Source organism: Cylas formicarius, unplaced genomic scaffold (genome assembly GCF_029955315.1).
Source record: "Cylas formicarius isolate icCylForm1 unplaced genomic scaffold, icCylForm1.1 PGA_scaffold_5__7_contigs__length_24384050, whole genome shotgun sequence".
Taxonomy (NCBI): domain Eukaryota; kingdom Metazoa; phylum Arthropoda; class Insecta; order Coleoptera; family Brentidae; genus Cylas; species Cylas formicarius.
In genome coordinates, this window is record NW_026844341.1 from 19,755,988 (window position 1) to 19,772,005 (window position 16,018).

The following is a 16,018-nucleotide window of genomic DNA, read 5'->3' on the forward strand; positions in this document are numbered from 1 at the left end:
CTTTGAAATTAAACAACGATGGCAGAATGAAGGGTGCGTCTTTTGGTGTCGGCTACTGAGATGATATACTCCCGTCTGCGTAGTTGTGCACCTGCCGAATTGTACGCACGTCCCTCGACTTGCACTTAGCAGTTCTTCAAATTACACATACAAATATATAAACCCAAAAGGTAAATATTAACTACTGCACATAACTAACATGCATAGCTAGCAGCCCGTACACATTGTACTACCAACTACCAATTGTTTTACCTTCCTTCTTTGGAAGATTAATTTGACATTCTGGAATTTAATATTGTCTGATACATGCTGCAATTACTGTAGTATAAGTTGTTTTTTTAGGGAATTAAAAACTGATGATTCGAGAAAAAAAGTTTTAATATAGAGTCATCTCACTCATATATGTGTGAAAACATGGTATTTTCCGGGAATTTTCTCAATTTTTTTTGTGATACATTAAATTTCCTTGATACATTTTTAACTAAATTATCTAATAAAGTTACCATGGCCCATGTGAAATTTTTTCTGATATTATCGTGGCTTTAAATTGCTTTTGTATGTTATTGCTGACATTATTTGACTTCTACATTTTTTTTATATAAAGTTTTATTTCTTCCAAATGGAGGAAAATTTAAAAAAATCTAAAGTTTTTTTACTGGTTCTAAAAACGTCGTTGGAATGTCAAATAAGATATTTTATCACACATCCGACGAACTTGGAAATAAACGCAGTATTTTTCGAAGCACTGGAATTAGGTTAGCGAGCAGCCGGCAACGCCGTCCTCTTAATGGAACCGTAATCGTATTGCGGCGCCTGCAAAAATGCGACGCGGATGAAATTATTAAAATAAAAGCGCAGCCTAATTTGTCGAAATGTCGACATTATTACAGTTCACGTACGTGGGCCTTGCTTTTATTTTGTGAAAACGGTCGGAAGTTGGCGCTCGCGCCTGCCCCCTCCTAAATCCCCGCAATAAATTACGATTACCCTGCGTTATTGGAGGATGCAGATTGTGATCTTTGAAAAGAATACCCCCACCGAGCGGCCCAAGGGCTGCTCCTACTACAGTTTGCCGTCTACTTAGAAAGATAGGGCTTCGCGTTTGAAATATGACTAGCCCAGCGGCGGACAACTATAAGCCTCGTTACAGAGCGGCATTAACCTACATCCCGTATTCCCCGATATAAATTTTAACGATGATCTATGAAGAATATTACCCAGATTCGTCTCAAGCCAGTGGTGAACTAATAATTCCACAGGAATTCCAACCAACTACCGAGGAGTTTTGAGAAGGGGTCTACTGTAGCCAAAGCCAATAAAATAATTAGGTTCCCCTATGTTAAAATACTAGGATCAGTGGTGAACTAATAATTCTACAGGAATCCCAACTAACTACCGAAGAATTCTGAGAAGGGGTCTACTGTAGCCAAAGCCCTTTAACCCAATCATAATTGCAATAAAATAATTAGGTTCCCCTATGTTAAAATACTAGGATTTAATGTTTTTTTTTTAACTTTGCATCTTTCTCAAAGTCTCAAAGCTTTCTAAAAGTTCCAAAGATGTCTAATAGATTACATGGTCTATGGGGATGTCCAGCTATGGAAGCAAGGAGGATATTATCCCCATTAGCATTTGAGGCACCAAAATCTTTTTAAATGTATTTACGAGAAGGGAATTAAAAAATATATATTATAGGTTTCTTCTAAATGTTTAATGTGAACTTGGAAACAAGAGGTGCGAAACTTTCTGCTTTCCAGACCAACATTTTTTATTATTTGGTAGGGCACCATTGACAAGTACTTGTATGGTCGAAAGCAATGAATTACTACGAAATACAAATCTGGGAGATTTGCCCATTTCGTCACTACGACCCAACGTACCTATTGCCATAATTATAGTGCTTTGTCTAGCTTCAGACTCCATCTTCGACGAAAGAACCACTATTGAGAAAAACTTGCATGGTCAAAAGCCATAAGTTACCAAGAACTACAAACTTGGGAAATTTAGACTATCTTTGTCTAGCTTCATCTCCCTGATAAGACTCCATCTTCGACTACAGCTAGCTATCGGAAGTAGTTGGCGCTACCCGTTTCCTCCATATCTTTGCAGAATCTGAATCCAACCAGCAGTGGTGACACTATAAGTGACGACCAAATGGATAGAAATGCAAACTTCTCACTTTAATCATTCAGTGAAATTTCAGTTGTGATAGTAGAGAAATTATGGGCTACAGTATGAAAGAATTCCAAGCACATTTCAAGTAACTATAGTGGAAGTTCGCGGGGTTTCTGAAGCATCCTATTAAGAAAGCTGAAAAGAAAAGCTAGATTTTACCTCCACTAACTAAAACTAATCAAATGAGTAGAAATGCTAACTTTTAACTCTCATCATTGAGTGAGATTTGAGCCGTGATCGTAAAGAAATTATACGAGGTTATATTTTACCTCCACTAACTGTTGACATCGAAGTAGTGGGACGCCCCTGACGGCCTATTCTATCTCACGAACAATCTAAAATTATTGACGGGATATTGGGGGGTATTAGAACCACATAAGTCGAACGATAATGGGCGGAGCGAAAGAGCCGTAGGCGATGTAAATTCGGCATCGCAACGCTAATATATGACGCAAGATATAACGGCCTTAAATCAGGAAACTTTCCTGAAATGAAGGCTTTTTTTTAAACCCACGAAAGAAGAGTTGGCAGCGTCGCTTCCAACACTTGCGTATGGCAGTTTTCCACCCCCTCCACACCCCCACACTGTTTCCTCTTTATTTGTTTACGTAAGGTGAACGTAATAAGAGAAAATCCGTGTTATTTTCCTTTGAGATAAAGTGACTACACTCGGGAGGCGTTTTCCGCTCCACGCGGCGTTGCCAAACTCGTTCGTTCGGGAGATTTAATTGTTCCTTCGATACGGTATGTTTAAAATGACATTTGACGAAATTGCTAGTACACCAAGCCTCTCTGCATTTTTTCACATTACCTGTGGTTATGTAGATAGAGCAAATTGGACCCTTTCATTATTATTACATGAACACCTTGTACACGTTTGTTCCGCCGCCTACGAAAATCCGCCCCCGCAACTCAAACTCAAATCCGTGGCATTTTAAAATAAACTCCCTCGCGGGGAAAGGGGGTGATATCCGGAGAGCGAGATTGTTTTATCCGGGCCGAGAGAACAGCTGCGCTACAATCAAAATCTCGAGCGGCTTTTAATTTCCACACATCCGGCTTATTTTCGTCGATCTTGCACGTGCAACCCCCTCGGGGGCTTGTCACATTCATTAACTTATAACATCCCCCAGTCGGCGTCTCGAGAGACCGACCCCGTCTTAGTTTGCCGTCTCTCAAGTCGCGCCCTGATCCCGAGAATCGAGCATTGTTGCAGTTGTTACACAGATAAGGGACGCCGGAATTGAGGGGTGGACTTTGGTGGCGGATGCCGGAGGGGCGGCCTCTTTTTTTGCAGCGAAATCGGCGACAACGGGTCTCACATCTAACGATAATTGCTAACTGCAGTGTTCTTTTGCTTTTGGGTGTCAACAAAATTTGTTGCAGTTAAATGTCGCTAGATATATTAGCAGAAATCTAAACTTTCTGGGTTATATATTTGGAGCGGCTACTTTCTGGTAGACGAGCTAAAACGATGGAAGTACAACGTGAAGGTCAAGAGATAGATTAGCAGGAATCCAATCTTTATAATTATTTAAACGACCACCTGGTGGATCTGAATCAACAACGTAATCTCTAAAGGTAGCCTGGCACCAACATTACCAACCTGGTAACAACATCAAAATTACAAAAAAAATAACTGTGCTTCACCTCAACGATGGATAGGTGGATTGATCACCGTCTGGTAGACAAACTAGAATGTTGAACGCATCCTTTGGTGGTTGCAAACGTTACTAGATATATTACTGTAAATCTAAACTTTCTGGGCTATATATTACAAGCAGTTACTTTGTGGTAGACGAACTAGAATGTTGAAGGTAGAATGTGAAGTTCAATAGATAGATTACCAGGAATCTACTCTTTGTAATTATTTGAACGACCACCTAGTCGATCTGAATCAACAACGTCATCTCTAGAGGTAGCCTTCTTCGGCTGTCAACAACATTATCTATTTTGTTGTAACAACTTCAACATTACAAAAATAGAACTGTGCTTCTTCTACGATATATCGTTGGATTGGTTACCTTCTTGTAGACGAACTAGAACGTAGAAGGTAGAACGTAAACTTCAGTAGGTAAGTAAACAGTAATCTAAGCTTTTTGATTATTTGGACGAATACCTGGTCGATCCAAATTAAGATCCTAGTCTCTAGAGATAACGTTACCCCGTTTTTGACTGTCTGAAGGATTATCTTTCGTTCGTTCGTAACAAGGTCAATATCACAAAAGGATAACTGTGCTCTTTCTGGGGCATATAGTTGTGACTATCTGGTAGACAAATTAAAACGTTGGGTTATAGGTTCGAGTCTGTTTTGCTTTTGGTTGCCGATAAAATCTGTCTTCAATGACGGCCGTTATCCTTTGGTGATTGCTATTAGAGGTCATTAGATAGCAGAAATCTAAACTTTCTGGGATATATATTTGGAGTGGTTACTTTCTGGTAGACCAACTAAAATATTGAAGGTAGAAAGTGACGATCAATAGATAGATTAACATTAATAATTTACCTTTATAATTATATGAACGATCACCTGGTGGATCTGAATCAACAAGTAAATCATCAGAGGTAGACGGCCGCCTTCTTTGGCTGACATCTATTTTGTTCTTATAAGTTATATATATAAGTTAAGATCAGAAGAAGCCAACGGGATGATTCAGAGGAGGAATTCAGATGTTTTATAAATAGTATGGCTGTGGAAGTTTCTTAAAAAAATTAATATCGATTTTACAAAAAGATAGCTATTATTTTTCTGAACTATATGCTTGGAGTGGTTACGTTCTGATAAAACTTGAAGCTTAATAGATAGGAATTAGCATCCTGGTCCCTAGAGCTAGGATTAAACCATTTTGTTCGAAACATTATGTATTTTACAAAATACCAACATCGACTTATGGAAATATATAATTTGGTGGATTTTGCTTTAACAACGGAGAAGAATGAACTACCATGAATAATTTAGAATACCTAACCTTGATTGCACAACACATATATGATGGAAAACGGATTTTACGCGGGAAATGGCAGGTGGTAGAGTAAAACAAGTCGGTGTTCCTGAATCGCTACGATATGGGATGCGCGATTAATCATTCGGGTGTGCAGATGGAGTTGCAATCCGGCCTTTGATAATTATCAAACGCCAATCAACGAAAGTAGATATACGCTACGTTTGGAGATTAATTTATCTCCAGTGGAAGGTAGTGTGTTCGTGTCCAAATTCCATTACGCGAAGAGTAATTGATCGCTGTTTTGTTTCGCCTGCAGTTTCGACAGTTCGTCTTGCGGATTTCCAAGACGACAGCCGCCATCTTTTGTTTCAAGTGCTAAGCTGAAAGCGCGGGCATTGTCGACGCGACGAGAGACCTTGTGTTGTGATGTTTTGCCGTTCAATCCCCAGGGGATTAAAATTTAATAGTGTGTTGTAGGATTTTCGCCATGGCTAGCGCCATCTTTCGACGGGGGGTTCGATTCCATTCATTTCGGAGGAACAAAATCACCGGGCGCGTAAAAACAATCTAGAAATCTGTTGGCAACTATTTTATCGGGTTTTACAGGGGGAAACTAAAGTATAAGTATATAAGTTTTAATTTCCTGCTCAAATCATGTTTGGGTCAGAAGCTATTTTCAGTATCCTGCATAAAAAGAAGAAACACCCAAATTTCCAGTTTTGCCAATTTAGTTTTAATTTTTAATTAATTAATGCAACTTTTTTCATTCTTCCTTTCTCTATCCTTATTAAAAGCACTTACTCAGATAGTAGAGGTCCAAGCTGTCCAAGTCGTTCGGATGCCTGTCTTTGATTTCCGTGAATTTGGCCCAAGCTGAAAAAAAACCACTTTCGATCCTCCAAGCAATCGTCCGCCGTAACCCAAGAGACTCACTAGCTCTGAAGAACCGGATACAACTGTTAGGTTTCCTCCTCCCCTTCGAACTTTGACCCCTAGCCAACTGTCCCATCTCGATCCTCTCCTGCTCGCACTCTTCACTCATATTTCCACAAACACCTTCAGCGGTTTGAGGAATTCGCTCTCATCGCCACCACTTCAAAACTAAATTTAAAATCGCACGGACTGGGGTCTGGTCAATCATAAAACGCTTTTAAAAATAATTGTTTCGGCCAGTACGTATACGGGGGACGTGGAAGACACTTTTTGAACTTGGTAGTTGTGTTGCTACGGTCACCTTTGACCTCGCATGAGAGTCCAGCCTGGAGAGCAGTTCAAAATCTTCAATCTGAATGACATCGTATTAAGAATGCCGGATGAATATATATGGTTGAAGCGGACTAAGTTTTCGGAACGGCCTCGTATAATTTCGACGATTTATATATCTCCAAAGTTGAAAAAACAAGTATTGAGTTATTACCGGGAGGTAAATATTTTAGAAACAATGCTCGAGGCAAATGTAAACACGGCTATTCGCGATCGTTTACTCAGCAGTGCCATTTGTATTTGTTTTGGGCACCTCTTTTCGCTATTTACGAGGTTTGGTAAAATAAATGTGCGGATAAATTTACATCGCCCTCGTGCGGATGAGGATATTGGCCGCGATATGCGGGGCGAGGCTTCTGAGTGAATTTTTAATTGGGTCTAGCTTGGTTAGTTCTCATCAAACATCAAATTTTTCTGTGAACGTGCTAAACGTTAAATGCTTTAAAAAGACCAAGAAGATTGGTAAAAAAAGATAAAATGAAGCTAAGACAAAGAGAAAAAATAATTATAAGCTCTTCTGGGTTGGACAGCGTGTAATGTGGTATACAGGTTGTCCTAAAAGTGTTAAATTTCCTGATGGGAGAATACGCCGTTCTATTTGAATGAATCAGGTTATAGTTATTAATTCTTATAATAATAATAATAAATAGCATGACAAATTACAATAGATGCCCATATAGCACAAACACATCCGTAAAACGTCCTCAGCTAACGTACATCCTTAAGAAGTGTCAAGGGTATACGATGTTACTAATTCGAACGTTCACACTATATCAGATACGTATACGTAGGATGTTTGTTAGGACATACTAAGGATATTCAGTTATACTAGTTGAGACGTCGTTAGTATATCCGACTGTGAGCATATAGAATCTTAATACTGAAAAGGTAATGTGCAGTAGTTCAATTGATTGTACGATTACAACCATGTGATGGAATTAACATATTGGGTATGGTTGGTGAAGTCATCACACAATTCTTATAAAGATGGCGGACGACGAGACGCAGGAGAAGCCGACAAGACTCGAGCGAGTCCGGCACGGCACGACCGCGAGTGGTTGCGTCATTGATTGCAGACGAACAGTGTTGTCAAATGGTATCTTATAAAAAAATATATTATTTTTACGTTTTTGTATTTCTTTTACTTAGAAGAATTCGTATTTTCTGTGGCATTTTCATTAAAAAGTCGTTCGTGTCCAAAAAATAATAAAAGCAAGTTGATTTTAACGGTTTGATTCTGGTTTTTTTAGGACTTGCCAACACTGACGTCGATGTAGATGTGCACAAAACGTTGCCAATAAAATGTCTCCTAAAACACCACAAATTTGATAAAACTAAGTATTTGCCTTCTCAGTTGTTCAAAATTTAAGTTTTTATGTTTCATTTTGTTTTACGGTTTTTCACTTTTTTCCCTTATTTCTATTCTAATGTTCCCATTATGGTGTAAGGGGATATCAGGTCATCTATTTAGAGGATATCTGTGGTATTTATTTAGAGGATGTCCCGGGACATGCGACTTAAATGGGACATTGACCGGATATACTGGGGATATTGTGTGCTATCTGGGTATACGTGTAAGTAAATTAGGAAAACATGTAGCAAAAGGCTTGAAATAAATCGCGGCCATCCATGCAAAACCCAGATAATGTTAAAGCCTAATTTAAAAAGAAAGAAAGAATAAGTCTTATATGGTAGCTAAAAAAAGAATAAATATCAAAGATGGAACTAAAAAGGAAAAGGAGAAGAATAGGAAAAGTTGAACAAAAATGAACAAAACACTAGATACTGTTGACATTTGAGAAGACCAAACTTAAACTTATCTCTAAATGCATAGTAGGCACCACCGATATCAGACCAGTCCAGACAGTTAACTTGTGGAGCCACATTGTAAGAACATCACCTATTACATAATTCCTTTTTGTGCTGGGGTATAGTCAACAATTTCTTATTACGTAAATTAAGCTCATGGACGTTGAATCTATTATGCATGTTGAGCCAATCAGCAATTCAGCTGAGACAACAACATAGAGTCTTGTGATAAGTAGTATCCATAAGAATAGATTAGTTTTGGTTAGTTTAAGTTACCATAAGCTTTTTTCAGTTTTTCAGTTACATGGTGACGGAAACGAAGTTTAGAATGCAAGAATAAACCCAGGCATCATAAAATTGGAGGGAAGTATCATTAATTGTTAGTTTTGGTTGTTAAAAATACCTGATTTTCTGAATTTGCAACTTGAACAACTTACAGCAGCTGATAATAAGGTAGGATTTTCTACACAGGAAATCTTTCATTAATGGAATATAAAATGCGGTATATTTTTACACTTAATCGCAAATTTTGCTTACGTAACTTTTAAGTATGCGAGAAATTAACATCAGGTTACGTTTGAATTGAAGCCAATACATGCCTCGCCAGCAACATAAATATGTTTAATTTTCTGCAAAATAATTGTTAGTTTTCGGAGCACGATTAAAGCTGAAAATTCCAACGAGTATCACACACTTCGCGTCGTCGAGGGACGGGAGACGTCACCGAATTTCGGAAGGAAATTAAATTAAATAAAACGATATTGCACGCGTCTAGCAACAAGTGTGCCGAGTTGGAAACCGACTGTGTTGCGATAGCGCATACGGAGACCACGGGTCCCACTAAAAATAGCAAAATTGCGAATTACTCATTAAGCAGTTGGCACTTTGTGTACGGCACTGATGGCGCCCGATCACTTGCTAATCAGACTTCCCATTAGCGTCCGTTAAACGGGTGCCCGATCAAATAAACAAAATGCTGATCAAACGGCTCGGCTATCCGCGGCACTCTTCTGTGACTACTAAAAATATTAGTTTGACGGCGGATCTCAGGTGGCTTTGGATACAAGCCGTCCGTCGTATTTTTAGCAGAACGGACGATAAAAATTGACATTCGAAGCGGCATGGTGTTTAAGTCGGGCCGTGGTATAGGCCGGTTCTCTGGAGCATCTCTTGGAATAACTACAGTGGATATTAATAATATCATATGGGGCTGAATCAAGCAAGGTTATGTGGGTGGGCTATTTTTTCCGTTTCCGCTCCAAATTATAAATTTGTTCTTATTTTTAGGTACAAGCAAGGTTGAAAGGTCTCCAGTGTTATTTATCATCCATTCAGGATTTATATTTCGGGAACAATTCGAGGGTGCGTCAGCTGGAATTGCAGTTTACGGTAAATCAATTCTGGCCAGAAACGGACAAAGATTTAATAAAACGAAGATTTATCGCTGATCTATGGTCTGGTGGGTATACAGGCGCTTGACGATAATTCCCTCTGTGAAGCGAGCCACAAATAAAACCATATTGGACAGAATGAATAAAACTTAGAAGTTATGTTTACCATTAAAAACAGAAAACTTGATTTTCTCGGACATTACGTAACTTGAGCAGCGACGAATGCTACCGAGTTTTGCAGGGTGCATTATTTTTGTCGTGGTAAGTACCAAGACATTCTTATTTTGATGTAATATTCAGTTTGGGATTTAGGCGCAACGTCGTGCATGTTAGAATGAGCAAGCTTCCTCTCAAATTTCCAGTGCAGATTTCATAATCACTCCCCAACACAAATAATTAACTTTTATTTTAGGAAATAGTCCATATCCATAACTTATTTTTTCTATTCGCTACTCTAAAATATCCATTTATACACATCCGTTTCGTTAACCCTTGTCGGGTCACTTCGGAGATTTCCGGTACTAAAGTGTTATCAATATACTATTTGCAAAATTAATTACATTCACAATTTAAATTTAATTGCTATATTTTGAGCCCAGGCATAGAACATGCGTGTTATTGTTTGAGCGGGACACTGAGTGAAAAAACTTCGTTGTAACCCACTACCATATTCATTTTGTTTCATTTCATTTCTTAGCATGTTACAAACATATAAAATATGTACAACCAGTCATGGCAATAAAATGTAACATGGAATAACAATTTTACAATATAATATTGAGAATTGAGAATATACATAAAACATGAAGCGCTCTGTGGACATCTGGACATACATTAAAGCTGACCGAAGATTATCACAGAAACTTATCATCGAAAGCAATTATTCGAAGAGGTGCAATCATCTGACTAGTGATAGTTATTGATATCTTGAAAAAAGATTAGCTCTAAGCTGTAAAATGATTGCTTTATTAAAAAATCTTTGACTAAGTTTTTAAACCTGTCTCGGGCTTGAGTTCATTAAAAAAATTACTATATCCCCTATTGTCCCATTTTAACAAACAAAACATAAAGGAAGTGAAGAATAGAAAAATGAAGTAAAAAAAATGACTAGTTTTGCATATAATAGAAGGAACTTTGGTATAACCTACAGTGCACTCCGGCTCAATCGCCGTAGAAGATAATGTGGTCTACGGTTTTTAAAATTATTCCGACTAGATTAGTGTAAGAAGCTAAGGCTATATAGCCCCTCGAGATTAAGCTAAATCCAATCATTTGGATCATTTGTAAGATGTTAGAGTGCATCTCAACGAATCAAGCTGCAGTAGTTCAAGCGATTCAGTATCATAACTTCACAAAATCTCGAACTTATACCATTTTTACAAGATCTAATTATTACCATCTTATTGGTATGTGGACATTGAAGCAAAAAATACTTGGTGAAAATTAGGAACCGTAGATGCAACCCCAAACTTATTCTTAATACTAACAACAATAAACAAAAGAATAGCATAAACCATGCCTTCAGATCGTCAGAAAGGTTTTGTACAACAGTACATAGAAATCACTTAAAGGTATCACACTTCCACTTATCACTATTCAACAGGGTGGACAATTTTGTGTAGAATTAGTTCTTCTAAAAGGGACACGAAACATTTCGGCGAACCTGATACTAACCAAATTGAATTTTTAACAAAATGGCGGGAGCTTTAAAGCGGCAATTTACAATTTTATAAAGAAATATTATAACCCCCAACCTTCTTCTATGACTTGGGAGGACTCCAATCCACACTACCAAATGTTTTCAATCGAACGTGATTAGAAAAGGGTCAAAACGTATAAAACAAAACACCATTAATTTTCTGACATATAAGCCTACATCATATTTTTTTAAATTTAACACCCTGTACATCAGGAAAAATAGGAAATTTTTATATTATGCGGCTACTAAAATTGTCAAGACGCACTAAAGTAAAAAAATCTATAACTATTCTAAATATTACTGTATATGACCACCATTTTCCTGAACACGTTTCTGATACACTCTAATTGTATGATGTCTTCAATTTAGTAACGTTTCCGGATTGTCTCTTAACTGATTGATTTCTTCTGGAATCCTTTGTCGACGTTCCAAGACTTTATTACAAGGAGTTTTGTGCTCGTGATTTTTTATGTGTCCCCAAAAGAAAAATTCCATTAAAGTTAAGTCGGGGCTGAGATATTCCAAGTTAAGAGAATTTTTAACTTGCACAACATCGTGAGCAGGGGCACCGTCCTGCTGCCATGTAATCACCGCTGATATATTTGGGGGTAAATCTTCTATATAGTGTTCTATTTGTGGTTTAATGATCTCCAGTTAACCAGTTACCTTTTGATCTATAAATATCGGACCCAAAATATGCACACCGTACAATAATTGATTGGTACCCCTGGGTTTTTATTTCGTGTATTTGTCTAGGATTATTTAAAGGCCAATATCGCGTATTTTGTCTGTTACAACCCTCTCTTGTAGCGAACGAACTTTCAACAGTCCATAAAATGTTTTTCAAAAAATTGTTATTCTCATTCTATTTAAAAAATCCAAACAAAACTGCATCCCCTTTGACATCGTTCTGCCTTTAGTTTTTGGGATTGAGTGGATTGATCCCCGAGAAATACCTGTCTCTTCATATATTCTAGTAATAGAGGAAATTAGGAGAGCTGCGCTGCACTTTAATTATTCCGAAAGTATACTTGAAGCATATCACTTTTTTCACATTTTAACAATAATAACTTTGTCAACCATCCACGTTGCTTACTAATATGTCAAACATAAACATATTTTTATTTATCACTCAGGGCACTCTATGAACTTATATAAAAATTTCGTGTTTTTGCCGATTTGATATGATGCGGAGTTATATATCAGAAAATCGATAGTGTTTTGTTTTATACGTCACTTGGAAAACAAATAAGTTACGGCCAATTAAAATGTTATCAAGATAAATTGCACGCACGGTACAAGCCACCTAGTCGGATACGGTCCTGTTAATAAGAACCGGACGGTATCGCCGCGGAACCCATCTCCTTATGAATCACGGCTGTCAGCGGCGTTTTAGCGCCTTATGATTTGGGCAACGTACCGCCCTGGGCATGGCCCATCCCCGAGCCGAATCGCGGAGAACATACATTAATATATATCGAAAACAAACAAAAAACAAACGAAACCCGCCGTCAAATTCGGCCGACGCAGGAGGCGGCGCTCAAAATGGCCGGTTTTCGCTCGGTATTTGAATACTGCCCGGTTTGTAATTTTCGGTCGCCTCCTTATTTTTACTCCGGGAGAAGAAAAAAAGGAAACGGCGAGGCTCTCGATCGGGCAAGTAGTTGGCTAATCGGTACCAGATTTTTTCCAGTCATCAAATCATGGAGTCACATACGACGTAGTTTTTTTTACTGCCCACTGACGGAGTATGTTATACGTGCAGTCTTCCAACCCTTCGTGTGTGGTTGTCGTGGAGGTTGGCGACATTTTTTAAATGTCACCGACGGGCCTACTATAGGAAGCGTCGCCGAAGAAGATCTTAAGCTTTCCCGCTTTAACAGCGACTTTTTGCACAGCTTCAGGATATTTAAATCGTTTTGGAATTGGAAATTTGGAAATTCGAAGAATTTCAAGAATTCTGTAAGGGAATTTTGTTGACATTTGAAAAATTGCGTACACGTCTATGTATCTCCAAAATTTTGGAGAATTTAAAGCAGTGACGGGGAAAATACGGAGTGCCATATATTGACCATTTACTTATTGTTGTTGTAAAACTAGTAAATATAAGTTCGTTGGTTAAGTGCTGGAAAAGTATTTGCAAGAATTCGGGATTTAAACGACCATATTGTGAATTTTCTTGTGAATTTGAAGTTTCGGAAAACGAAACGTGACTCTCTGATTTCGCTTTTTTCACAGACCTCCTCGTACACATGAATAAACTTAATCTCAAATTGCAGTTTCTTCACGATATTTGGCAATACCTGAAGAGTTTCAAATTACGGTTATTATTATTTGCTAATCAGATCTCTAAATATGATTTTTCTCATTTTCCAAGAATGCAATCTTTAAAATTCACTATGTCAAACAGTAAGTTTAAAAAATACGAAATCATACGAAATACGAACTGAACTGTAATACTCTCCTGAAACAAGCTTTTCACACGGTACCATTACTAGAATTTTATAAAAATTTAAGTCCAAATAATTTCCGAAATCTAATATGCGAACAAATCTTCAACAAACTTCTTTAAAAAACTGAATTACAGATGAGCACCTTTCATCGGTTTGAAGAATTTCTGCTTCGCAAATGGAACCGGATTATGATGAAATTTTGATAAAACTGTCTCAATTTCAATTTTCTCATGCACCATCAACCGGTAATGACACCAGAAAATAAAGTCACTTCACATCAAGAACTACACTAAATTCATTTTACATTTTGTGCTTATAATTTTCTTACCTGTTGCTTTTTTACTATTAAAATAATGTATGTATATAAAACACATAATTTTTTTTAAAAGATTGATTGAATTGATTTAAAGGTACGGGTTTGTTCTCGCTTGGCTCTCTTGTTATTTTGGGTTACAAACGCCCATATTTTTAGATCTCACAAAGGCTTCTGATTATGTGACATGAAATTCTATTAATTAGGAATACCACATTTTATTATCCTTCAGATATTATCCATCTTGAATCCATCTAAATGTCTAAATATAAATTCTGTTTCACTGTCAGAGTTGTCATCGAAATTAATTATAACACGATTTATGTTATTTTGTATAAAAACGAGTCCTTAATTCTTATAATGTGCTGTACTGATTTTCTAGCTCTCATTTGGTGTGTTATTAATTAATTTTTTTTTATCAAATTTGGGACTTAAGAATATTTTAAGGAAATTTTGTTGACATTCGAAAAAATGCGCACAAGTCTATGAACCTGGAAAATTTTGGAGAATTTAAAGTTACGGGTTTATTCTCGCTTACCTCTCTTGTGATTTTGGGTTACAAATGCCCATCTTTTTAGATCTCCCAAAGGCTTTTAATTGTTTTACATATGAAATTCTATTGAATCAGTCGTATGTCAACAGCAACAGCTAAAGTGAGGTATACGCCAAGGTTCAGTATTATTGTGCTTTACGTAGCAGATGGCTGTGGTAGCTTGCACTCTCCATGACAATATCAATGAACATTTTTTAAAAGATTGTTTTGAAACCAATATTGAGAAAGTTCGTCACTTGTATCCTCATGATAATTCAAGCTTCTTAATATTCTTGGCAGACAGCAGCTAGCAGTTTGGAACAAATCCGTCTTCTGACCCAGCTGGTATTAGGGTGATGCGTTTTCCTTTATTTGAACGTGCTTTTGTCTGACAGGTTTGAGTGTATGTGATGCTGTCGTGTGTATCTAACCATATTTCATCAAGATAAATTTTGGATCTGTTGTCTAATGTATATCTTTTAATTTCTTGAACGTAATTTTTGTCTATTTTGAGGTACTCAAATCCCAGACCGAAAATAATCTCTCTCGGTGGTTCTTGGCTAACCAACTGTCAATGACGAATCGAAAATCAACGCTGTCCAATTTTACATTAGGAAGTATGCATTCCCAACATGTCCATTGGCTCTACTTCAAAATCAGGTAGATAGCCTGGAAGTGGCAAAACCTTGACCAAGATATTTTTATTTCATTTCAGTCTGCAGCTTCTAACTCCTACCTGTCTACGCTGGTCATTACACCAGGAATATATTTTAAAAATTAGTCCACCTTGTACTTAGTTTATTTAGGGAAGCAAAAGTTATATAACTGAATTAGATGCATGTATTCGGTTTATAGTTTATATTTTTTCCTTTTGTGGTTTGGAAGGTACATTTTCGCAAAAACAAGTATAAAATATTCTATACTTATCATTACTAAGCCGAGGGTTAGTTTTATTTTAAAATTTCTCAGGTGTATATGGGGTTGCTGCACGCGTAGTCATAGTAGGCCGCGGTATGGAGGACAACAATACGAAAGTCAGTTTTTTTCCCGCATCTAACTATCAGTACCGTCAATGTCGTCCTGTACGCAGTATATGTTCTCACAACGCCGCGACGATCATCATTTTGTAAGTGCGTTAGTTTTAATGGCGGCGTATTCGACAAATAATGGGAAAATGACCGGATTTATGACGACGGGTCACCGCAATTATCGATAATAAAAATTGTTCGGATGTCGTCGATATATGCGCGACGATATGTGCAATTATTTATATTGCCCCAATATACCGACGCTCGGTGCGTAGTTTTCGAATTCTTTCATAGGGGACGCGATGCATTTCGATCGCGGATATCCATGGACGCGTGACGAGTTTACCTCGAGGCAACCGCACCCGCGCCTCCTTTATCAAAAGAGTTTTTCTCTAAATTACCCAACCCTT

The 16,018-nt window shown here is 37.5% G+C and overlaps 1 protein-coding gene and 1 long non-coding RNA gene across 10 annotated transcripts in view; one reads left to right on the forward strand and one right to left on the reverse strand.

Moving 5' to 3' along the window:
- Positions 1-9,196, reverse strand: part of LOC132702309 (Kv channel-interacting protein 1-like) — a 121,786-nt gene extending 112,590 nt beyond the window's left edge. For 4 of the 9 annotated variants that reach the window (XR_009618873.1, XR_009618875.1, XR_009618874.1 and 1 more), the window contains exons 1-2: positions 6,054-6,107; positions 5,922-5,993 (exon numbers count right to left, since the gene is read on the reverse strand). Coding sequence is in view for 5 of the 9 variants with exons in the window: in XM_060670864.1 (XP_060526847.1) it covers positions 5,922-5,993; positions 6,054-6,162 (181 nt within the window). In the remaining 4 variants the exon portion in view is untranslated. Of the gene's footprint in view, positions 1-5,921; positions 5,994-6,053 lie in introns of all 9 variants that reach the window. The other 5 variants (XM_060670867.1, XM_060670863.1, XM_060670864.1 and 2 more) reach the window with 4 other exon arrangements.
- A 122-nt stretch (positions 9,197-9,318) lies between these two features.
- Positions 9,319-15,625, forward strand: LOC132702614 (uncharacterized). Its single transcript, XR_009618908.1, has 3 exons — positions 9,319-9,421; positions 9,480-9,844; positions 15,550-15,625. It is a non-coding gene; the product is annotated as an uncharacterized LOC132702614 (long non-coding RNA).
- The last annotated feature ends 393 nt before the right edge of the window (positions 15,626-16,018 follow it).